A 22,940-nucleotide genomic window follows, 5' to 3' on the forward strand; every position below is an offset into this window, starting at 1 on the left:
GATGAGGTTGACAGCAGGTACCCCCTATGCTTTGTACAAGCTCTTGGCTAAGACTGAGATCCAGCAGGAGTCCTAACATAGCAGTAAGTGTGTGCAAAAGAAGATCCAAGAGGCCTCTGTTAACTGAACAGAATCTGAGATTTTTCCTGGGGGAGTGCTGGATAGACACGGAGCAGGGAGGCCTCCCCCAGAGCTTCAGGAATCTCTCAAGCAGTCTTTGCTGGAGACTTTCCATCACAGTTAGACCCCCTCAACCACAAAGCCATAGCCCAAGAAAGCCCAAAGCCTTGCCCCTTCCCCTCCCAGCTCCAGGCTTACACTGGCCTCAGGCTCCCAACCTGTCTCACGTGAGCACACATATATTCCTGGAGGTTAGGACTGCTGGATTCAAAGCTGCTCATCAGGCAAAGGCTGGGGACCTAAGTGAGAGGGAGCAAGGGCTCCGCAGGATCAGCGTAACAGCATTCACTTGTCCACATTGCAGACTTCTCCACGGGTAAAGTTCTACTTCTACTAAAAGGGCTCACTGGGTAGGTGAAATATCCAAGTTTCCTTGCATATGGTATGAAAAGACACACCCAAATGATACCAAATTCCAGATTTTAGAAGAATATGGTTCAGACAACATGAGCCAGACAATGCTAGTGTCTGCCCTACCTCTGGGCTGTTTTTGTGGCTGTCCTGTTGACTTCTGCCTCCAGGATGAGGAAACCCACTAGAGCCAAGTTCCTCCCCAAACTGGCCCCACGGAGCCTTCTCCCAGTTTCAGAGGTGACATAGGCCACCCTTCTCCCACAGCACTTTCAGTTTTGCTTCTGCAGCCTCAGCCACGCCAGGCCTTGGCTGCAACGCACAGCTGGAGAGCCAGCTCTGCTTACCACAAGGAAACCTGCTTTGGCCAAGATCTCGGGCCCAGTTCTGCTGTCCTAAGCAGTTTTAGAGAAGGTAAGGCGGGACTGCCTGGAGGCACTAGCCAAGCCAAGCAGACCAACTGAGCCCTGTCTGGAGTTGGGTCCAGGCCCCGCCAGCTGTGCGGGTGCGGCTGGGAAATGCCAAGTCAGCCACATTCCAGCCTCTTCCTTGCAAAGCCATCAACGGGCAACCACACTGGGCAGGAAGGAGGAAGCCACAGTACGGTCTCCCCTCGGGGGACCACGTGAAGGGCCAAGAGGCTCACACAGCCCTTTCCACCTCCCCTCAAAGTTGACTTTCCCTAGGGGAGGGTGGAGCCAGGAGAGGGTTCCCCTGCTCTAGAAGACTCTGCTGGCTGAGATCTCAAAAATCTTCCTTTGGGACTGATAAATGCTAATGGGTGCCGTGGGAAGGCTGATCTAACGGGAGCACTGCCTCCTGGAGCCCTGGCCAGAGGGGCCAAAGGGATAACTCACTCACCCAGAAAACATTCACCGTGAGGGACTATCATCCAATGATATTTGCAAGGCACCCCCTCCCATGCACCTGCCATAGAATTTTCGCAGACACCCCATTCTACTCTGCCTATTTTTAGATATTTGTGGCACTGCTTTTTGCTACTAAATCAGGCCAGAAAAGGGAGTAGATGCTTCCCACTCTTCCACTCCCCACATCTAGCAAGTCTTGAAATCCTATTGATTTCTTTATAAAAGCTTCAGCAAATAATCCTTTTCCCATGGTCCATGCCCTCATCACCTTTCAGGTTGGCACTTGCTATCATCTTCCTGCCTACCTTGCTCCCCTTCAATCCCGCTTCCATAGTGCCATCAGGATGACTCTGCAAAAATGTCCACCTAACCCTGCAGCTCCCTTCTGCCCTGCATCTTGAATCCCAGGGCCTGGCACCAGCTGGGCTCTGCCCAGCTCTGCAGCCTCATCTCCCCAACCCGACTTCCAGATGTAAACCATACTACTTCTTACAATTCCCTCCACACTCCCTACCCTGTTCAATGTTCACACCTCACTACCCACATGGTCCCCTCTGCTGGAAAGCCCTTACCTCTGGTCCATCTAGGTCAGGCATTTTCCCATTCATAAGTGAAGATGGGGCTCCACGGTCGCTCCCATGGAAAGCCTTTCCTCGCACGCCCTGGCTTCCCAGGGTCCCTACAACAATTTCTCAGCCTCTGTTATCCCACTGACTTTGTACTGCAGTCACGTGATTGTTCTGTATCTCCCCTCCAGGCCAGAAACTATCCCCTTTTCTTCAGATGCCCCAGAACCTAGCATGGAGCTCATACCAGGGGCAGGTTGAAATGTGAGAGTTGATGCAAAGCCAACATCTCCATGCCTGACAGGAAGTAGACTGGAAGGAAGACACCTTTTTTCTGTACTGTCCAAACATCTTCTATCCCTTTTTCCCACTGTCCCCAAGTGGGACTATTTCCCTGGCCTCAGCTGATGTCCAGCTTTAACTACTAGAGTCTGAGAGGATAAAGGAGGGATCAGATGTGGCTTCCTTAACCTCATGCCTGCAGCCCCAACTCTGCCTGAACTCCACAGTCAAAGCCAAAACCCAGGATGCCTGGATTTCCTCATTGTCTTCGTCAGTCCTGTTCCAGACATGCTACCTGACCTCTAGCTGCCCCATGCCTCTGCTCCTCCATCAAACAAGAGGGACAACTGGCCAAGGTCTGTCTGCATGGCGCTCCAAGTCCCTGGGTCCTGGCCAGGGTGCCCTCAGGCCCTGGTTACAAAATAGCACCACAGTAAACTTGACAGCTGGTTCCAGCCTTATACTTGGTCTTGTGGTGGTCGGTAGACCCTCTGATGTGTGCCAGAAAGAGGTCTTACCAAAACAGGGATCCATCCATCTATCCCTGTCCCTCTAGCTATTTATTCATTTAACGTATTTTATTGGGCACCTACTATGTTCCAGGCACTAGTCTAAGCTCTGGGAATACAGGAGGGAAGAAGACAGAAAATATTTCTTCTCTCATAGAACTTAAATTCTCACTGGGTTTGGGGAGACAGATAATAGATCAACAAGCCAGCAAAATATCAGACCGTTATATATGCTAGGCTGAGAGTTAAAAAGGGGTGCTGAGGTATAGGGTAAACAGGCAGTTCTTGCAGATTGAGTGGTCCTGGAGAAGGTGACATTTAAATAGATAAGCAGGGGCCAGTCATTGGAAGATGGGGAACTGAATTCTAGGAGCAACTGACATAGAGGTCCTGGAACAGGCAAGAGCTTGACTTGTTCGAGGAACCAGAACTGAGGAGAACCAGGAGAACCAATGCCTGGAACACAATGGTGGGAAGGAAAGGAATATGTGAGGAGAGGTGGGGCCAGCTAGGTTGTCCTGAAGGGGCAGCCCAGGTCAGAGTTAGGGCTTATGCTGAATACAGTGGGAAGATCTGGGACGGCCTTAAACCCTGTTACTACGCTGGTAACCCTGGCAGCTACCTTCCTGGATAGCAGTTTCTCTCTTTCTTCTCCCTTTCCCCACCCACTTCCTTGATTTCTAAACTATTTCTTGGAGCATCTGGTCTGTCTTTTGACTAAAGTCCAGCCTCTAGGTAACATAACTACCAAAGGCAGTTCAAATCTTTCATTCCCATCAAAACCAAGTATGGTCAAGCTAATATGAGCTTAAAATGAAAACATGTTTTGAAAACAATTATTTTTTTGAAAATCTCTTCCAACTCTAAATTACACCTAAAATAGAATGGAAAAAATATCCTCTTCCCTAAGGACACACTGATATTAAAATATCATAAATTTCTTAGCTTTCATTGCCTATAAAAATCCCTTCTGTCTGTCATTTGAGGATAAGGCACAAACCTACCTTCCCCTGGCAGCAGGGCCCATCTGCGTCCCCCACCTGCAGCGGAGACCACGCAGTGCTCTTGGGAAAGCAGCCAGGGGGAGCTTGAAGTCCTGCCTCCTTAGGACTCAGGCAGAACTGCAGGTGGGCCCCCTGAGCTGGGGGGCAGTGCCAGGAGCCTGCAGGAAGGTGTAAGTGGGAAGCCCCAGACCAGAAATTTTAAGCCCATGGACCTCCTTTTTTTTCTTTTCCCTCTCTTCTAAACATAATTATAAACATAAAATATAAATCTTTCATGCCTGTTTTTGCATGAAACAACAGGTTTTTTTTCATATTCTAAACACAAATAACATAAAGGCCAACAATACTGAACGTGCCTTTTCAAAATTCACCTCTTCCCTCTTCTTGGAGATCTGAATGCCATCCTCTCTATCTTGGAGACTGAGCAGCAGAGTGCCACGGGCCGCCTCCAGCAGCTGTGTGTCTGTTGCCTCCCGTCTGTGTGTCTGTTGAACTCTGTCTTCATCTTTCTCAGGCATAGTGCTGTGCTCCTCTTGGAGGAAGCCGGACCCCCACCCACAGGTTGGCAGAAACAGAGCCATAGCCAGAAACCAGCCTCAGAGCTCAGAAGACCATGGGGATGCTCAGGGCAAGCTCCCCAACAAGCAGTTTCCAAGATGGGCAACCACTGCATTCACTTTTTTTCTCCTTTCATTTTTTTGTTGTTGCTGTTGATGATTTTATGTGGTAAGAACACTAGACAGGAGATCTAGCCTGTTAACAAACATCTAAGTGTATAGCACCGTACTGTTAACCATAAGGACAATGTTGGATAGCACATCCCTGGGAATCATTCATCTTGCTTTGCTGAAACTTGACACCCATTGGTTAGCAACTCCCCACATCCCTGGCAACTGCCATTCTACTCTCTGCTTCTATGCATCTGACTGTTTCAGATACCTCATGTACGTGGAATCATGCAGCTTTTGTGCTTGTGACTGGCTCATTTCACTTAGCATAATGTCCCCAATAAAACAGGATTTCTCTCTCTTTTAAGACTGAATATTACCCCACTGTATACATATACCACATGTTCTTTATTCATCCATTGATGGGCACTGAGGTTGTTTCCATATCTCGGCTATTGTGTGCACTCACTTTGTTTTGATATAAAATTGGATTTTCAAAATGGCTGCCTTTGTCTGCCTCAGGATGCAGAACTGTCAACAGCTCTGCTTGGGGCCCTAAATTCCTACCCTAAACACATACCACACAGTCCTGCCAATCACCACTGAGGGAGCCATGCTGGGGTCCTTCCGAGGCCTAGGCTTTTTCTCTTGGTTGCATTTCCTGCCTTATGGATAACAGCTCTGCCTCTGGGCAGATGCCGGGGAACTAGTGCTCCCTCCTCAGTGAGCCATATAAGTTCAGAGGCAGGCTTCCCATCTCTGCCAAGCCTAGGGTACCTCCCTTGCTGCTGTAAGGAGCCTAAACACTCCCCCGCTTGTCTCCGCCAGCCCCTGCTGTGCTTCCCCAACTGGCTTCATAAGCAGAAGTCTTACTCAGCATGTCTCACAGGCCTTTTGGGATCTGAGTCCTGTCCATCTCTTCCATCTCACAATTACCACTCTTACCTCCTCCGCTTCCTCCTCCTCTGCCTATCCATCCCAGCCCAACCTAACGGAACCACAGACATGCACTTTCTTGGATCCACAATATCCTTTCATTCTCTCTGGAATGGCTTTCTCTTTTCTTTGACCGGCTAAGTCCTACCTATCCTTCAAAACTCAGCTCAGATACCACCTCCTCCAGGAAGCCTTTTCTGACTCCTTCAGACTGAGTTAGACAACCATTCTCCATTCTTCCACCTCTGTCCTAGCACTCACCTCAGATTTTGTAAGTATCTATCTATGGTGTAGTATCCCCACTAAGCTGCATCCTTTGAAGGTGGGACATGCCTCTATCCCCAGATACCTTGTCCTTAGCCCCGTATTTGCTGTGTCTTCCATGTTCAAAAGGTGGTAAGCAGATGGATGAATGCACGCATGCATCTTCAACTGACCGGCCTAAGGGGCCAAACTCACGAGTGCCAGCAATGCTGGTTACTGGGGAGCATGTTCATTTCAGTCTCATGTCAAGACTGCCTCAGCTACCACCTCAATTCCTGACCTAAGCTGGATTTGGCTATATGAGTGTCCAATTCCATTGCCAAGAGCTCCTTGGAATTCTCAGGATGCCAAAAAGGCATTTGGTTCCTGCCCTCTAGGAGAGAAGAAAATCACAAAGTGCTTTGTGCTTCCTCTCTGTCCTCCCTGTCCCCATGATATGCCCATCACCGTTCTTGCCATTCAGAACTCTCACTCCAACCATCCCCTTCTGAGATTAAACAGCTGGAAGTCCCAGACAGCCCTGGACTTTCCTATAAAGCAGGTAACTAAAAGCTAGGGACAAGCAGCTCCCAAAGAATAGGGAAGGTAGACGGGCAGGAAGATTTTTGGCAGAAGGCAGGTCAAAGCTATGGGGACATGGTTTCAGGAAAAAGATCACCTTCTAGCCCTTGCCCTCCGCAAACCCTGCCCACTCTCCCACCCTCCCTCAGCATCTGAAAAGTCAGGGGCCCCACATTTTTCTCCTGGGCCTGATTCCTGCTCACATTCTCACCTCCCACCTCCAGTGGGCGCTGCTGAGTTAATGGCCTGAACCATGTCAGTGGTGAGAGCATCCAGTAGGCTGGTGATAAACTCCATTTTCTTCCCTTCTGGACAGCCTAAAAGATAAAATGAGATTTGAAGGTAGATGCCAGGTTATAATCAAGTCAACAGCTTTCTCAACTACCACCCTTTCCTGAACTTCTCAAAGCCCTTCTTGTCCAGTCAAATCCACTTTAGGGATTTGTTTACTGATCAAATGAGTCTCATAAACTTCCATAGTTCCTTTACCCATACCCCACAAAGGACCATCAGACCAAATAATGCTTTCAATTTTCTTCCATTCCACACATTTTTGCTAGACATCAACTCAGGCACCATGTTAAATGCTAGAGATACAGCAGTGAACAATACAGAAGGTCCTTATCCTCGTAAAGTTCACATCTACAGGGGAACCCAAGCTAATAGCCAAGCAGTCATCCTAAAGCGAGAAAAATACTGTGTTAGGGGTAAGAACTAGGGGCTGTGGGAGCACAAGACAGGGAGATAACCCCCAGTGGTCAAAGTTGACTTAAGTACACCTTACCACCAGATCCACCCAAGAGTGTCCTCCTTTTTTCACTTCCCTCCTCATCCATCTTAGATTATAACTACAGCATCTCTCTTGCCAGTACTCTCAAGTCCTTTGTTCCTTTTTTCTCCTTGTACTATTCCAGCAAAACACAGTAAAGCACAGATGAACCTTCTATAGATACGCCTTTTCCATGTCTACACCACATAGCTGGGGAAAACACCACACAATTGGATAGATGGGTGTTCTATAAAGCCACGATCACCAGCACCAGATGGGCCTTCTACACTACTCCCAATGCTCCTCTCCACAGTAACTCCACACAGAAATGAGCAACTAGCTCATTCTCTTCTGTCCCCAAATCCTCCAGGTTTCAGGTTCAACACTTGCTTCTCAGAGAAGCTGTGGAATCTAAAGCAAGTTCTCCCTGCCATTCTCACAGCACATTCTGCTTTTCCTTCAGAGTACCCACCATGACTATCTATAAATGCCCATATTCATTTATTCGTATCCTATCTGTCTCCTTCACTCTGTCTCATGTCAACTTTGACCACTAGATTATACCCAGTGCCTGGCACATAGTAGAATCTCAATTCACATTTGTTGAGGGGTTGGCTAAAAGGGATACGCTGGCCACCATGACTCCATTCTTGTGATGGGGTGATTTCTGCAAACCTCGTGGAAACTCCCTGACTTTTGGAACTTTCTGCTTTCAGTTCTCACTTGGAGTCCTGATATGTCATGGAAAGGTGGCCCATTTCCCACCAGCACTAATCTGACTTCGTGCTGTGTAAGGAACTAATCTGACTTTGTGCTGTGTAAAGAAAACAAGATTCCAAGACACTAACATTTAGTAATTTTACTGTAACCTGCAGGCAGAGATCACTATAAATAAGGGGAAACCCACAAAGCATCCGTCTGGAGGTCCCAGGGCCCTGCCTATGTGTCTTGTGTCACACTCCATGATGGTCCTGTGTCACCAGAGGTCATCTGCCTCTTCAAAGCAGGCAACAGACACTGTCTGCATCGCTCAGGACAGCCCCTCCCTGTAAGCTATCTTATCCTCACAGCCCTGGAAAAAATAACTCACAGTGCTCAACACATTGTCCTCATGGACCTCAGATGGACAACGCATTGTGGAATTGCAGACACAGGATTTTAACCCGATGACTACATTATAAAGACGAAGAGGCACAAGGAAGAGAAGCAACGTGCACAAGAGCACAGAGCTAATTAGGGATAAATCCCCGACCGGGATGCAGATCCCACGGCTCCTGGCTCCATCTTACATATGGGGAAACAGACAAAGAGGAAGCAGCTTCTTCTGCATGATGAGAGGGTAGAGGAACAGAAGGAGGTGACGGTGCCAGCAGGGCCAGCATCGTCTCCCACCTGGTAGCTCCCTGTCCTTGAAGGGGTCATCCACCTCTGTACTCTTGGCCCTGGCGTCGCTCTCACAACTGGGCATCACGTAGCTGGGAAAAGAGAGATATGGGGGGGTTGGGAGGGGCTGGCAACCGAGCCTTCTTCAGTCACTCCTGCCCAGCAACGATCTATGTTGTCACCAAGCCTAAACCACTGAAGGTGGGCAGTACGATATCCCTTGTACTGTCTGGCAGCTGCAAGGCAATCTTAGCATCAATGTTCCCATTGCGACATGTTCAGGCATGTCATTTCAACTACTCAAGCATAATAACAATGATACTTGAGCTGCACGCAGTATCTTTTTTGATCCATGGAACCTAGTGGCTTAGAAAGGGCAATCATCTCATCAGGAAACTGACGTTCAGAGAGGTTAAGTACCGTTCCAAGGTCTTAAGTTAGAAAGAGACAGGCCTGTGACCAGAATCCAGGTCCCAGAGTCTTTCTACCTGAAAGTCTTCTACTCGTTGAAAACATTGCTCTCCCAGGCACTCCCACCAAACCAGGGCAGGAACGCTGGGAGATGCCAGCATGCCTAACAGCCAGCAGGTCCCTTTTCCCAGGACCCCGCCTGGGGGGCTTACCGTGTGGAGGTCCCAGGCAGCGGGCGCCCTGTGTCCACCAGCACACACCAGCAGTAGCCAGTGGACTGGTGGCACTGCACTGGCTTATAGAGTCCCCCAGGGGCACACTCAGGGATGACAATACCCTCACGGGGATTTTGCCGGGCCTCTTCCAGGGCACTCTGCCTCTCCTGGTCACACGAGTAGACCTTCTCTGCAAGAGAACACACAGCCTGTGGTGACTATCACTCCTGTGATTTAACATTCCTGGCTTCTGTGTCCATCACCCAAAGTAAGTAGCAAGGACCAGGCCTGGACCCAAGGAACTGATGAGCTGCCCCATTGATGAATTACCACGGAGAGCTGTCTCCCATGTCAGCACACGCTGAGGGGGCTGGAGGTTCAGAACCTCCCTGTGGCCATCTCTGCTGCCAGCATTCATTAGCATTCCCACCAAATAGGTTCAACTGCAGCAACAAGCCAGCCAGGGACTCCAGGGATGCCCCTTCTCAGAGTGGCAGCTTGTACGGAAGGTGGAATATCTTACTGTTTTCAGAGTGGCTCCTACGGATGCTGTCTATGGGCTGCAGGAGAGGTGGGTGCAGGAGCCTGGCTACCCTGCAAGCTGATACAGGAATGCCTGTGCACGTAGACCCTTCCAAGCCCAGACACAGCAGGATGGAGCCATCGCCATCAGCCTCATGTGGAGTGATGCTCGGCACCCAGGAGGAGCAGAAACAAGGTCCAGCCTTGGCTCCTCCCTACCCTCCAACGCTGCTGGGCAAAGCAGGCCAAGTGAATTTCAGTGAATTACACAAAGCTGCTTCCATCCAATGCGAGAGAAAACAGGCCCAGCCAGATGGCGTCTGCACTCAGCAGCCTCAGGAACACATGAGCATATCTGAACAGTCAAACCTGGTTTCCCCCGAGCCAGTCCCCGGCTGAGACAGTGCATGGTACCCTGTGTCCAGCATGGCCAGCTCCAGGGCGTCTCACATCTGCACAGCCGCTTACCTGAAAATTCTTCCCAATCAACCACTTAGCCTGCCTGGCTTCCCTTTTTTTTTTTTTTTCTGGTTTTGTTTTGTTTTAATTATTAAAATAAATAGTGTTGAGTTTCTTATTATAAAGAAGTTTAAAAAAAGAAACTTGGGAAAAACCTATAATCTTGCCAAAGTTAAACACTGTACCTTCCCTAGATTTTATGTACATACACACATGGAAATACAGGTGCACACATCTTCTTTTTTGGTAACAAAAGAATCACATCATAAACCTGTACTATTACTTTATTTTTCATTTAGTTGTTTATTTACCCACTGTATTTTTTTTTCATACCACTATTCTACAACTCTTCTCCTGAAGAAGTTGACAGGAATGTAGTCTTGGGCATCCCACTGAATATTTACAGATTGTTACAAAAATACCCTTCTTAAGAGCAAGGAACTTGGTATCAGCAACCTGGAGAACCATGCTGTGCACTGAACAACAGCACAAGCAATCAAAAACAGACACTCAACTCCACTCGAAAGAAGCCAAGTTCCTTGAAATAATGGCTCTGTTAATGACACACATATAGGTAAAGCGTGCATGTTTAAACAAACCATGGGAGTACACAGAGACACAAAGTAGCTCAATGCAGTTTTACAGATAAGTCAGATGATAGAAAAACAATGCTATGTCTCACTGCTAGGAAAATGCTCGAAAATAATAGCCTGGTGATTCTCGTTGCAGGGTAAAAATATTTCCTTAGGGGCATAAAAATATCTAAGGGCCAGGAGGCAGGCACATATAGCATATTCACTATTAAAATAGAAAATGTAATTTTGAATTTGGGAAGTGAAAAAAAAAAACTACTGTTTTCATAATGCAAATATAGAAAAGCTAAACAGAATCTCCTTGGCTAGAGGAAGAGGAGTTTAAAACAGCTGACAGACATCAGACTTGGGATTCTGCCTCCAACTATGACTACCACCAGAACAGCATCTAGAAGCAGGAAAGAGAGAGAAACTGAGCAGGGAGGGAGGCCTTGGGAAACCTGGCTTAAAGACCCAGCATTTTGACTTCAGCCCCTGGCTGGGAAGGTGCCATGGCAACTTCAAGAGGATTATGCAAGAATTTTTCAATAGCTCCCCCAACCCCAATTTGGTAGCCTTATTTTCCTACGTCGTATTTCATGCCATGAAAGAGGCAACAGAGGAGCAAAACCAAAGGAAAACAGCTTTTTACTGGCACCACGTTCATGTAACAACCTCTGACAGAGGCTTTAAATTAAGACTCTCCAGGCCAACCTTCTAAAGCCATAAATCAGACTGAAAGCAAGAGGCAAAGAGAGAAGGGGGATCTTCCCCAGGGGCAGAGCAAATAATGAACCTGACTTCACACCACTGGGGGTCCCAAGACCCTAGGAAATATGGACAGGAGCCATCTAAGAATAGGCACAGATCCGTAATTAGGGCCCTGTTGATGGATTTCTGGAAGTCCTTGAAGGCTGTTCTGAGCTGTTTATAGTCAGTGTCTATGAAGTTCCATGGAGAATAAAATCATTAAAATGCCAGGCTCAGTGGCTCATACTTATAATCCCAGTATTTGGGAAGGCTGAGGCAGGCAGACTGCTTACCCCAGGAGTTTGAGACCAGCCTGGGTAACATAGCAAGATTCTGTCTCTACAAAAAAAAAAAAAAAAAAATACAAAAAGTGGCCAGTGTGGTGGCGCATGCTTGTAGTCCCAGCTACCCAGGAGGCTGAGGTGGGAGGGTCACCTGAGTCCAGGAGGTTGAGGCTGCAGTGAGCCATGATCATGCCACTGCACTACAGCCTGGGCCACAGAGTAAAACCCTGTCTCAATAAAACAAAATAATAAAAATGATAAAGCTCACTAATTTGGAAAAATGGGGTATGGCAAAGAAGTTTTAAAAGCCTGAATGCAGGCTTTATTTTATTATTTTTATTATTGATTTATTACTTCATTACAGTATCTGCAAGTCCAGGTGCCTCTAAGAAAGAGACAGGAGTGATATAATAGCACTAACCCTCTGTGAAGAATACACAGAGAGTTTGTCTCACAGCAAAGAGAAAATCTCCCTTAAAATCATCTTTACAATAATAACAATAGAAACAAACATTCATTGAGTGATACGTGCCAGGCAATAGACTAAGGGCTTTACCTGATTAATCCTTTGCCCATATGAGGTAGGCACTATTATTATGCCCATTTTGTAGACAAGGAAACTGAACGTTGGAGAGATTAATGGATTTTCCCAAGTTCACTCAGCCAGGAGAGAGAAGGGCCGGGGATCCTGACAGTCAGGCTTGACTTGCTAACCTCTAGACAGTGTTGCCTCTAACCATTTGCTCTAGGAAACAAATTTATTTTTACAATGAGCTCTTCTATGTCAGTGTCTTTGCAGACTATCCCAAATCCGCTGCATTCAAAACCAAATGTGCTGGACACAGCACAGCTTCTTCTGACCAATGATGTCTTCTCGACCTATGCACACTACAGATCTTGTACCTGGATATTTTTCTCTCTTTGCCTCAGAAGCAGAAAACTTAATACCAAATTTAACTCACCCACCATTGCAGAACTATAAAATGAATAACAATAGCTAACATCTGTTTGAGTATTTACCATGGGCCAGACTTGGTATTAGGTGCATTATTTGTATTAACTCACTTCAAATTCATTACAAACCTTTAAAGTCAGTGTTGTTATTCTCATTGAACAGAAAAGGATGCAGAAACACAGACTGGCTGAGAAACTGGATCAAGATCATAGAACTAGGAAGTGGTAGAGCTGACATTTCAACACTGGCTAGGTGCTTCACCTCTCTGCAAGATCATCTTGACACAGGATAATCTGATTTTTATTCTAACCTATGTTTTTCTTTTACTCAGTATAGTTCATCTCATTACAAAACAGTCCCCACTGAACTGTGCCTCCCTGTGATCATGCCCTTATGTGGACCCCTCACGTGGACTCTGGTTTGCTTTGGCCAATAGAATGTTGGAGGCAATGCTGACGCTGTGTGTCAGGCCGAGGCCTCAAGAAGACTTGCAGCTCTGGCTTTCACTTTTGTGGAAGCTGCCCTGAGATCACCACGAGGAAGCTGGTCTCGCCTACTGGAGAACAAGAGGCCACAGAGAGGAAAGGGAAGCAACTCAGCGAGTAGATGTGAGAGGGAGGTCACCTTGTACATTCCAGCCCAGCTGATCCTCCCCTACCTGGATGAGTCTGGGAGTAAATTCAGATAAAACAAGCACCCGGCCAACCCACAGACACATTAGAAAGAATAAATTATTTTTATGGTAAGCCAGTACATTTTGGAGCAGTCTGTTACACAACAACAGATAACTGAAACATCTAGACCTCCTCAACTATTCATCAACTTACCTTATACATATTTTTGTAGCCCTGTAAGTCCTTCAATCAACCAATCAATTATTCTTGAAGGGCTTCTCTAGAGGTTATGGGTCATGCAGACACTAATCAGTAAGTACCACAGGTCATAAGCTTATTCCATATCTGAGGACCCAAATTTGTAACTCACCCACCTTTGCAGAACTCTAAAATGAATAACAATAGCTAACATTTATTTGAGTATTTGCCATGCGCCAGACTTGGTACTGGGCAGTTTGCTTGTATTAACTCACTTCAAACTCAAACAAGCCTCTAAAATAGTGTTCTTCTTATCCTCACTGAATAGAGGAAGATGCAGAAACACAGACTGGCAGAGTCACTGGATCAAGATCACAGAACTAGGAAGTGGCAGACCCAAAAAGCCAGCCCACCCATGGGGCCACTGCCATCCTCTGTCCTTCTCGTTACCTGGATCCCAAATGCATCTTAAAATTCACATCTATCAGTTTTCTTAGGTACCAAGAAGTCCCCTTCCAGAATGCAAGACAGGGGACCAATTTCATGGGCCTCTTTGTGATCCTGAGTTCAGAGAGGGAGCTCCCCAGAAGTAGACACACACTGTTCTAAAATAATCTCTGCTCAGGAACATTCAGGGAGAGATGATAAGATTAGGAGGTCTGGCCAGGTATCTATGAGAATGGGCCAGGACCATCTGTAAACATCTGGAAGCCATAAACAGCAGGGGAAAGGGAAAAATCAGGGCTGGGGGGCATGGAAACACATAACCACACATGCACACTCACATGCCTGCCCCTATAATCCTGTCCCTCAGATGGTGCAGAGAAGTGAGAGTCAGGTCATTCCGCACTTGGCAATGAGTGGTTAAAACGTCAGTGACAAACCTCTGACTGCCTAGGAGAAGAAACACAAGAGAAAAAACATCCAAGCAAACTGCCCAGTACCAAGTCTGGCACATGGTAAATACTCAAATAGAAGTGAAACCATGTCCACTCCTTGTCACCAGAAAGCACACAACCCTGTCCACCACTAATTGCACATAGCGAAGAAGGACCAAAGTCCAGCAGGAGTGGGCAGGGCAGGAGACAGGAGAGGAAAAAAGAGGTTGGACCAGATAAACATGAACCCTGTCTCCAGGCTCAGGACACGGGTTCTTTCACATCCCACCAAGATGGGATAAGCCTAGAGCACAGCTCTATCAGCCCTATCAGCTAGGATCAGCCCAGGCCTCTGTGCCTCTCAATTACTCGTGGTGATTGGGAACAAAGGAAAGCATGGATAACCTAAATCCCCACTCTTGATTTTAGCCCAGAGTTTAGTCTTTTATCCCGGAAACCTTTTCTTCTTCATCGTCTTTTTCCTTTCTCTTCTTTTTTTGTTTAAACCAAAAATGGCCAAAAAACATAAACATTACAAGATTTGAGTTTCAGCTCTTTGGGCTGGCCTTTCTTTGTAGACACTGCCTTCCAGAGGAGGAACTGCTGAAGAAAGCAGCAGACAGAAAAGCTGAGATCCAACACCAAAGCACCGTCTGCACGTGTAGTCAGTAGTTATTGGCTGGCCAGTTATGCTATAAACATTTTGGAGAAAGAACATGGGAACCTCATGGTGATGGAGGAAGGTGGGGGTAAAGGGGGAGATGGGTGGAGAGAGAAGATGGTAGACAGAGAAAGTCTGTGTCACTCAGGGTTCTGAAGAGAAAGAGAACCAATGGAAAATAGAGACAGGTGTGTATGTGTGTGTGTGTGTATCTATGTATCTATTTGTTTTGGAAGGGCTAGCACAGGGACAAGCGCTTGATATCTATAGATTATAGATACACACACATATACATAAAGAGAGAGAGAGTGATATTTTAAGGAATTGGCTATGTAATTATAGGGGCTGGCAAGTCTAAAATGTGTTGGGCAGGCCAGTAGGCTAGAAATTCAGGTAAGAGTGATGGGGCAGTCTTGAGTCCAAAATCAATAGGTCAGGTTAGCAGACTGGAAACTCAAGCAGGATTTCCATGTTACAGTCTGGAGGCAGAATTCCTTCTTTTTGGGGGAAACCTCAGTCTTTGCTCTTAAGCCCTTCCACTGATTGGATGGGACCCACCCACATTATGAAGGGGAATCTGTTTTATTTGAAGTCAATTGACTGTAAATGTTGACCACATCCACAAAATACCTTCACACCAATATCTAGGTAAGTGTTTGACCAAACAACTGGGCAGGATGGCCTAGCCAAATTGACCTATGACATGAAGCATCGTAAAGTCCATCTGAAAAATGAGTGCAAGAAAAAAGGCTAATCTTACAGAGAACCATATGCAGAAGAACTGAAGAAGAGTCACAAGCCACAAAAACGTGAACTGGGAAGATGCCTTGTTGAATGATGCGGTCCTCCCAGAAAAAGAACCAGAGGCTCTCCCAGTGGAGGCTCGATTGATAACCAAGGTACCTACTCTGGCCATCCGGACAGGGAGTTCCTTAGACTACAGAAAGAGTAAACTGACATTGTCCTGAGAGAGGAGGACCTAAAGCAGGATCCTGAGTAGCAAATAAGATTAGGGCCCAGGAAGAGGACACAAAAAAGGACTGGGACCTTGTAGACCCAGGTTATCACCCAGGATGTTACTGGTTGTATATGTACTGGGTGCTGGCATCATGTCAGGTGCTGGAGAGGCCAGAAAAATGCTCTAAGACATAGCAAGCAGAAAGAATAAACCATGAGATCTTAGCCTACCCTCATTCAAGGCCATCCTCCGTCCCCGAAGCTTTCCCTGAGGCCCCGCCCAGAACAAGGCTAGAAGCAGTGTGGCCTTTGTGCAGGATCTGCCCTCATGGGCCCCTTGTCCTCGGTGCCCTGATTTCACTGGATGCAAGTTCCTGGAAACTAGGACTCTGCACATCCTTCCTGAGCCTTCACCACACCCACCTCTGGTAGCTATAGGAGAGCCAAGGAACCTCTGGTGTACAAAATTCATAAAGGGTACTTGGTCCAAGAACCCTTCTATTGCTTGAGTCCCCATTATGTCACCCCTCCCACAGAATTCTAGTCTGACACTTCAGAGACAGGGCTGCCCACTGTTGAATAAACCACGGGGATGAGCCCACAGAGGCTGCAAAAAGAACATTTATCCCTTTGACACATCCTGGGAAATGCAACACACAACCCTCAGACCATCAAGCACTGGATTTTCTTAGGGGAAAAATAAATTAAAATGTTACCCAGACTGAAAAATGAGAGGCACTTACTCAGGTTTCATTGCAAAAGGAGTTGTCCCACTGAGCCAAGAATATTAAAGAAAAAATTAGCATTGTGTCACCTACAGTGACCCTGAAACCCCTTCAAACACTTCACACCCACCTAGTCTCTTATCAAAAATGAATGAAATGCTGAAAGATAACCCAAAATATCAAACTGTGGGTTGAAAACAACCTTTCTAAATTATAATATGAAATTCCAGAGGCATAAGAAACCGCATGGCTCCAGTCTCAGGATTCTCTAGGTCAGCATGTGAGCATGTGAGAGTGTGGTGTCGGGAGCATTCCAGAACTGTCGGGTGGCTGAGAATTTGGCAGAGGAAGGCATTGCAGGAGTACAAGAGAGAAAGATAGGACCAGGTTGTAAGGAACTGACTTTGCTGTTTCAGAAGGGCTAGCACACGGACGAGATGCGGTGCCCCGGGGAAGGGCTGCTGGACTCAGTGATTTATGGGACATCACTGAGCAGGCCCTTGCTGTTTATTTAGCCACATGGGGTTTTAGCACCTATGGTTTCAAGCCAACTATGTGAACAGGTTATTTTTCTTACTTGTGGACTTTGCACTTTTCACAGGATGGGCTAAGTGGCCCCCAGAGGATCATTTTTCCAAGTACCATTTGCTGGGCCGACTCTGCCCTGCTACCTTGGCTTTCCATCACGCACACCACTCTGTGGCACTTGGTCATTGCCAATTCCCAATTTCTCAACATTTATGTGACTTAGAGTTATGCAGGGGCTCTGGGAGCCCCTGAAGAAGGGGGGAGCCCACAGAACCATTGCTCAGGGCTCCTTTCCAAACACAGGGCAGACAACTGACCCAGAAAAGGAAAGGCCCTACCAGGTCAAGAAAAAGCAAATGTCACTGGCAAACAGAACAGTCAGCCTCTGAAATTGTGCTCAGGTTTGTATCAGGTAGAGGGTGGGTATGGAGAGAATAGAAACAGAATTTGCACAAATTAAAGTCACACTTCTGTTGACATGAGTTTTTCCATCTCCTTTAAGCTAAAAAGTCCTTTCCCCCACAGAATAGGCAGCAAAAGAAAGCAAAAAACATAACATCATCCCTCAATTGTAACCTACAAAGGGACCTGGGAGAACCCCCTGGAGGGAGCACCCTTCTGATTAACTCACTGGCCAAAAGAACTGTCTGCAGCTCCAGCCCAAATGGAGATGTGAGAATGGTCTAAAAGCTCAATTGGAGGACTGCTCCCACATGCCAGAGAGACTTCAGGGCAGTCAGAGGGAACTAGAGATAGTGAGGGAATACTTGGGCTTCCTTGGCAAGGCTGAAAGCAGTAGTAAGTGCCTATCACTCCTCCTGCACACTCCTATCCAAGGGTCTGGCATGTCAGAAGGTTCTGAAGTCAGCAACAGTTGGAATAGAGGCAAAATAGGCAGTCAAGAGCATGGGCTTTGTGGTCAGTGATTCAGGCTCTACCCCTTGTTCGCTCTGTGACCTTGGCCAGTTAAAGTTCTCAAAATTCCAGGTTCCTTACATGTAAAAGTAAGGTAACTCTTGCACATGTCTCATATGGTCATTGTGAAGATTAAATGCAATCATATGTGAAAAACATTAAACCTGGTGGCATAGTAAGTTGCTAAATGGTAGCTACTATTCCTATTAGCTGGTCTAAGGTAGCAGTGTGGGGTAAACATGGTCTTCCTGCCTTATCCCTATGAATGACCAGTCTCCTTAACAGGACTCCAGTAGCTGACCAAGGGCAAAGGTAATGGAGCAGTATGCTCCAGGGGCAGGCAATAAAGGGGTATTAGGTCTGCCGGTAAATTAAAAAAAAAAAAAAAAAAATGCACATATAGCTAACAGTTTATCTGCTTTTTATAATCACTATGACAGCAATTTGAAACAATGTCAGTGATAAAATACTCCTCCCCACTGGGGTGGACCTCACCATCACCCCCCATCCCTTTGGTGCACCACTGCCCAATGGTCAGCTCCTGCCTTAAATGTTCCTTGTATTTCATCCTTTGACCCCTCAGAGTCAAACAGAGGCCTCAGCACATGATAGTTCTTGATGGATCTATGACCTTGAACAAGGCCCTTAGCAAGTCTGGGCTCCTGTTTTCTCATTTAAAATTAAGTGGCAATGCTAGATGATTCTCAGGCCCTTCTCACTCTAATGGCCCACAGTCTTACAATTAGACAAAATCATGTGCACTTCCCCATGACTCAGGGGCCAGATCCAAACTTAGCTTCCCAAGTCCCAGTGGAACTCTGAGCACCAGGAAGGGGTTGGATTAAAGGGAAGGCCGTTCGGTGCTCTCAGGTTCTCCCTTGTACCTCATACCTCTTTCCACAACCCTGCTATGTAGCCTGTGAGCCACACCTAACCTGCTGTGTCTTGGAGATCCCATCTTCAGCACAAAAGTAACACCATCCACCCCATATCCCCGACATTGGCCGAGGGCACCTCGTCACAGGGATGTTTACAGTTGGCACTGTAAGTAGGGCGTGCTGCTGGGATGAAGTGTCATGGGTGAGGAGGTGTAAGGGAAAATTACAAACCAACCAGCCTGTCTAAATAGTTTCTCTCTGTGTAACCCAAAATGGTCATGCATGTCTCACCATGGTCTGAAGTGGTGACCGCTTCCTTCCCACACAGAGACTGAGTTCCTACGGGGCAGGGAAGAACAAGATCGAAATTCTACAGAGGATATTTCATCCAGGATGGATTGTCCCAATATAGCATGCAGGCATTTTCTTTTAACTTTTCCCCAAGGCATCACTGACTCGCATCCGCTCAAATTTTAGAAAAGTTCCCATCTCTATTGACTCATAGCATTGAGTGAGCAGACATGACCCTTCCACCAAAAAGAATATGAAATACCTCACAGTATTTTTGCAGTGACAAGTACTGAGAGATAGCAAGCTGCCTTTTTTCCAGTTTTTCTCAGTAACTCCATTGGCCTTAACCTGACAGTCTCTGTACTTTCATTGGCCTTAACCTGACAGTCTCTGTACTTTCAAGAGCAAGTTCTAGCAAATAAAAATTTAGACAGAAAGGGAGGAGAAGGCACAGACAAAGATGGAAGATGAAAGAGCTATTTAAGTTTATCAAAATAAAGTATCACAACTTCACTCTCTGCAAAACATGAGTGTTGCATGTGTGAGTGTGTTTATGAGATGTAGACCCCATCTACTTCCAAAGCCACTTTACAAATAAACACAGAACAAGGACCCTCAGATCTAAGCAGAGACTGAGGTTGACTTCCAGAAAATTGGAATGAGCCAATGACAATACCTGGGCAAGATCTTTCATTTCAGTGTCTTAGCAGCAGAGGCCAAAAGAAAATACCAGGGCACGTAGTCTTGCTATCAAACATTAAAAAGCAGACACACTCACCTCCAGAAACAGAAACAGAACCCTTGCTGGTGCAGCACGTCATCCCAGTGCTGGGTCCTGCAGCACATCCCTTCACCCTCCCACACCTTTGTGTTCCAAGCAGACAACGTGGGGCGAAGGAGCAAGGCAACCAGGAAAGCTAATTTTAAAACAAGGTAAAAATCGACTGTGCGGCTAGGCTCCCTGGGGCCTCCAAGTGTGTTTATTGCTTCTCTCTGCAAAGGGAAATTTTAAGAAAGAACAAGGCCTTTGTTGCCATGGAGAAAGCCATAGGGATGACCACCCATCCCCTATCCCCAGCTCAATTCTACTGGCCATGATTGACCAAGGCACCTGCATCAGAGAGATGGGCAGACATCCAGAAGGCCAGTTATGGAAATAAATATCCAGTGTGTGTTTTTATATAGATATTTTAAATGCACACAAGCCCAGACCCATCCTCGGCTGCTAACGTTAGTGGATTACTCATTCTTCCTTCCAATCACGTCATGTGCGAGATTCCAGGTGGCCGTGGGGTATTTGCTTACAATGGCTACCGCTGGTTTCCCTGTGAGCTGTTTATTTTTCCAGGCCTCAAGTCATTACATCAGTCAGTGGTTTCTAGGCGGGCCAAGAGTGCTGGCTTGGGGGGTGGAGGAATCCAGCCAGGGGGTGCAGATGCCTCAGTGACCCCAAGTCCCAGTCATAGCAGCTATCCCAGCAGGAACTTCCTGGGTGAGGAAGGAGCAATCCAAGACATGGTCAAGGGGCCTGAAGCAGGCCTAGAAGAGCAGCACTCTGACACTGTGAACAGCTTACCTGTGACAGGTAAGGTGACTTGAGCAAACACAGTCACAGTCATGCACGAGGAGGCCAGGGTGTCACTTTCATGGTAAAACTTAAAAGAAATGCATTTCCACCTTGTGTCTGTGCTGATGGCTGTGTCTCCAGGCAGCAGAGTCACCATGAGCTGCTCCCTTCAATGATGTAGAAAAGGAAGCGCTGTGGGTCTAAGAGGCAGGGGAGGAAAGGCATGGCCCTTTTGGATTTAACTCACAGGGCCAGGGTCTAGGGCCTCCTTGAAGTGCTTGATCAGATCATGGAAGAAGTTAACTGGAAAAAAACAGGGACAAAGGAAAGAAAGAGATGACAAAACAAAGAGGGAAGTCACACCACTCCACTCCACTTGAGGACACAGAGTCAAGCCCCCAGGGCAGAAGGAAATGAGTGGTGGGCCTTGGAAACATTACTATGCTGCACAGAGAAGAGCTGCATGACCATATTTCCTGGGAGATTATACTTGCCCAGAGGAGAAAGGGTGGAAGTTTTTCATATAGAAACAAAGATGTAAATCAGAGCCATAGGAAAGTGCCTGCACATAGTCAAATTAGAAACATGAGAAGATGAGATGAAGAATTAGATGAAACCTAATTCTTGTCACTTATTTCATATCTTTATCATCTGTAACACGTAGATGGTAAAAAAATATTTTAAACACCAGGTATATTAAGAAATGCCTTGGTAACCAACCCCTGATTTAAAAAAAAAAACTTAGCAAGAGTTCATATTTCCTTATAAAAGCAGAATAGAGGCTCCATCCAACATTCATTTATGGGAAGATGCGGCTCTCGAGTTCTAGGTTATTAGCTGACCAGGTACATTGTCTTCCTGAATGCGAAAGGAATTCCTGGTGCGCTGGAGATGCAATGGAGGAGAGGTTCAATGGAGGTGAGAACTGAAGAGAAGAGCAAAGAAGCAAATCTGTCAATGCTGAACCTGCCAAGTACTCAAAAGGTGACACGGACCATAGTGAACACATGACAAAGCCTTAAAAACAAGAGCCAACACTTCCAGGAGCAGAGAAGGAGACTAAGAGAGTCTGCAGGCATATGTGTCATGTTATTGCAAAACTTCAGCTGCCCAGTGGAACCTTTCCAATGTCAACAGTCCCCAGGCCAGAAAACAAACCTGGCGTCACAGGGTCTGAATGTGAAAAAAGGATGTGTGGGGTGTAAAAGAAACTGGGATAGCCTTTTTGCCTCTGAGAGACAGCTGAGAAGAAGAGCTCTCAACCCAATGGGCTTTACGGAGTCCCATGGCAACCTCCCCGGGGGAATGCAGGCTGAAGCACACCTGAACCCAGGATAGTCCATCAAACTCAATGAAAAACTTTCTCAGGTGTTTGGCCAAGAGGTTCAGTTCCTACTAGAGCCAAATATCCAGATATAAGTTATCATTAAGGTATATTTGACTTCTCATTAAACCAAATATGATAACATGTGACAAGTGGCTAGCAGAAGACATAAAGATATTCCACCAAGAGTCACCAGTGTTTTGTCGGGTTTAAAAAATCATTTATGGTGTACCTACTATGTGTCAGGCATTATACAGATGCTCTTGAGTCCTCACAAAAAAAATCCTGCAAGGCACTAAAACTTTGTTTTACATATAAGGAAATCAAGACTCAGGGAAGTTAATTAACTTTCCCAAGCTCACGAAGCCTCTCAGTGGGAAGCTAGCAGTGGAAACCAGGTTATAGGTTTGTCTGACACCAAAGTCCATGATTTTGCCATTACATGGTTTATCTCCACTACACGCAAAACTTTAGCTGCCCAGTGGAACCAGTTGTGTAGCAGAGATAAACCATGCCTAAGAAAGCCAAACCTCAAGGTGCTTTTTTGGCAACCCGTTCGTGGCAGCATACACCAGACCTGGACATTAAAGCTTGGAAAAGGTTTGTGTGAGATGGTGAAGAGCCTTGTGAGCTGCCTCAGAGCTCCTGTGCTGATGCAGGCTTACCTGGGCATGTCAGGAAGCATCCTCCTGCCTGGTCTATGAGAGGGGCCAGAAAACTTAAGTAAGACATCCCCAGACATCCCCATACACACACTCCCATCCAAATGCTTCTATTTCAATCATATATGCCAGAAGCCAGAAAGCTTTTCTATAAAGGTTCAGATGATAAATATTTTAGGCTTTGCAGGCCATACAGGGTCTGTCACAACTATTCCACTCTACTATTTAGATG

The 22,940-nt window shown here is 46.5% G+C and overlaps 1 protein-coding gene across 7 annotated transcripts in view; it reads right to left on the reverse strand.

Moving 5' to 3' along the window:
- SMOC1 (SPARC related modular calcium binding 1) overlaps nt 1-22,940 on the reverse strand; it is a 153,219-nt gene that overhangs the window by 12,339 nt on the left and 117,940 nt on the right. For all 7 annotated transcript variants that reach the window (XM_017859604.1, XM_017859603.1, XM_017859601.1 and 4 more), the window contains exons 8-10: nt 8,966-9,158; nt 8,352-8,434; nt 6,402-6,507 (exon numbers count right to left, since the gene is read on the reverse strand). In XM_017859604.1, the coding sequence (XP_017715093.1) occupies nt 6,402-6,507; nt 8,352-8,434; nt 8,966-9,158 (382 nt within the window). The remainder of the gene's footprint in view (nt 1-6,401; nt 6,508-8,351; nt 8,435-8,965; nt 9,159-22,940) is intronic.

Source organism: Rhinopithecus bieti, unplaced genomic scaffold (genome assembly GCF_001698545.2).
Source record: "Rhinopithecus bieti isolate Rb0 unplaced genomic scaffold, ASM169854v2 scaffold_51230, whole genome shotgun sequence".
Taxonomy (NCBI): Eukaryota; Metazoa; Chordata; class Mammalia; order Primates; family Cercopithecidae; genus Rhinopithecus; species Rhinopithecus bieti.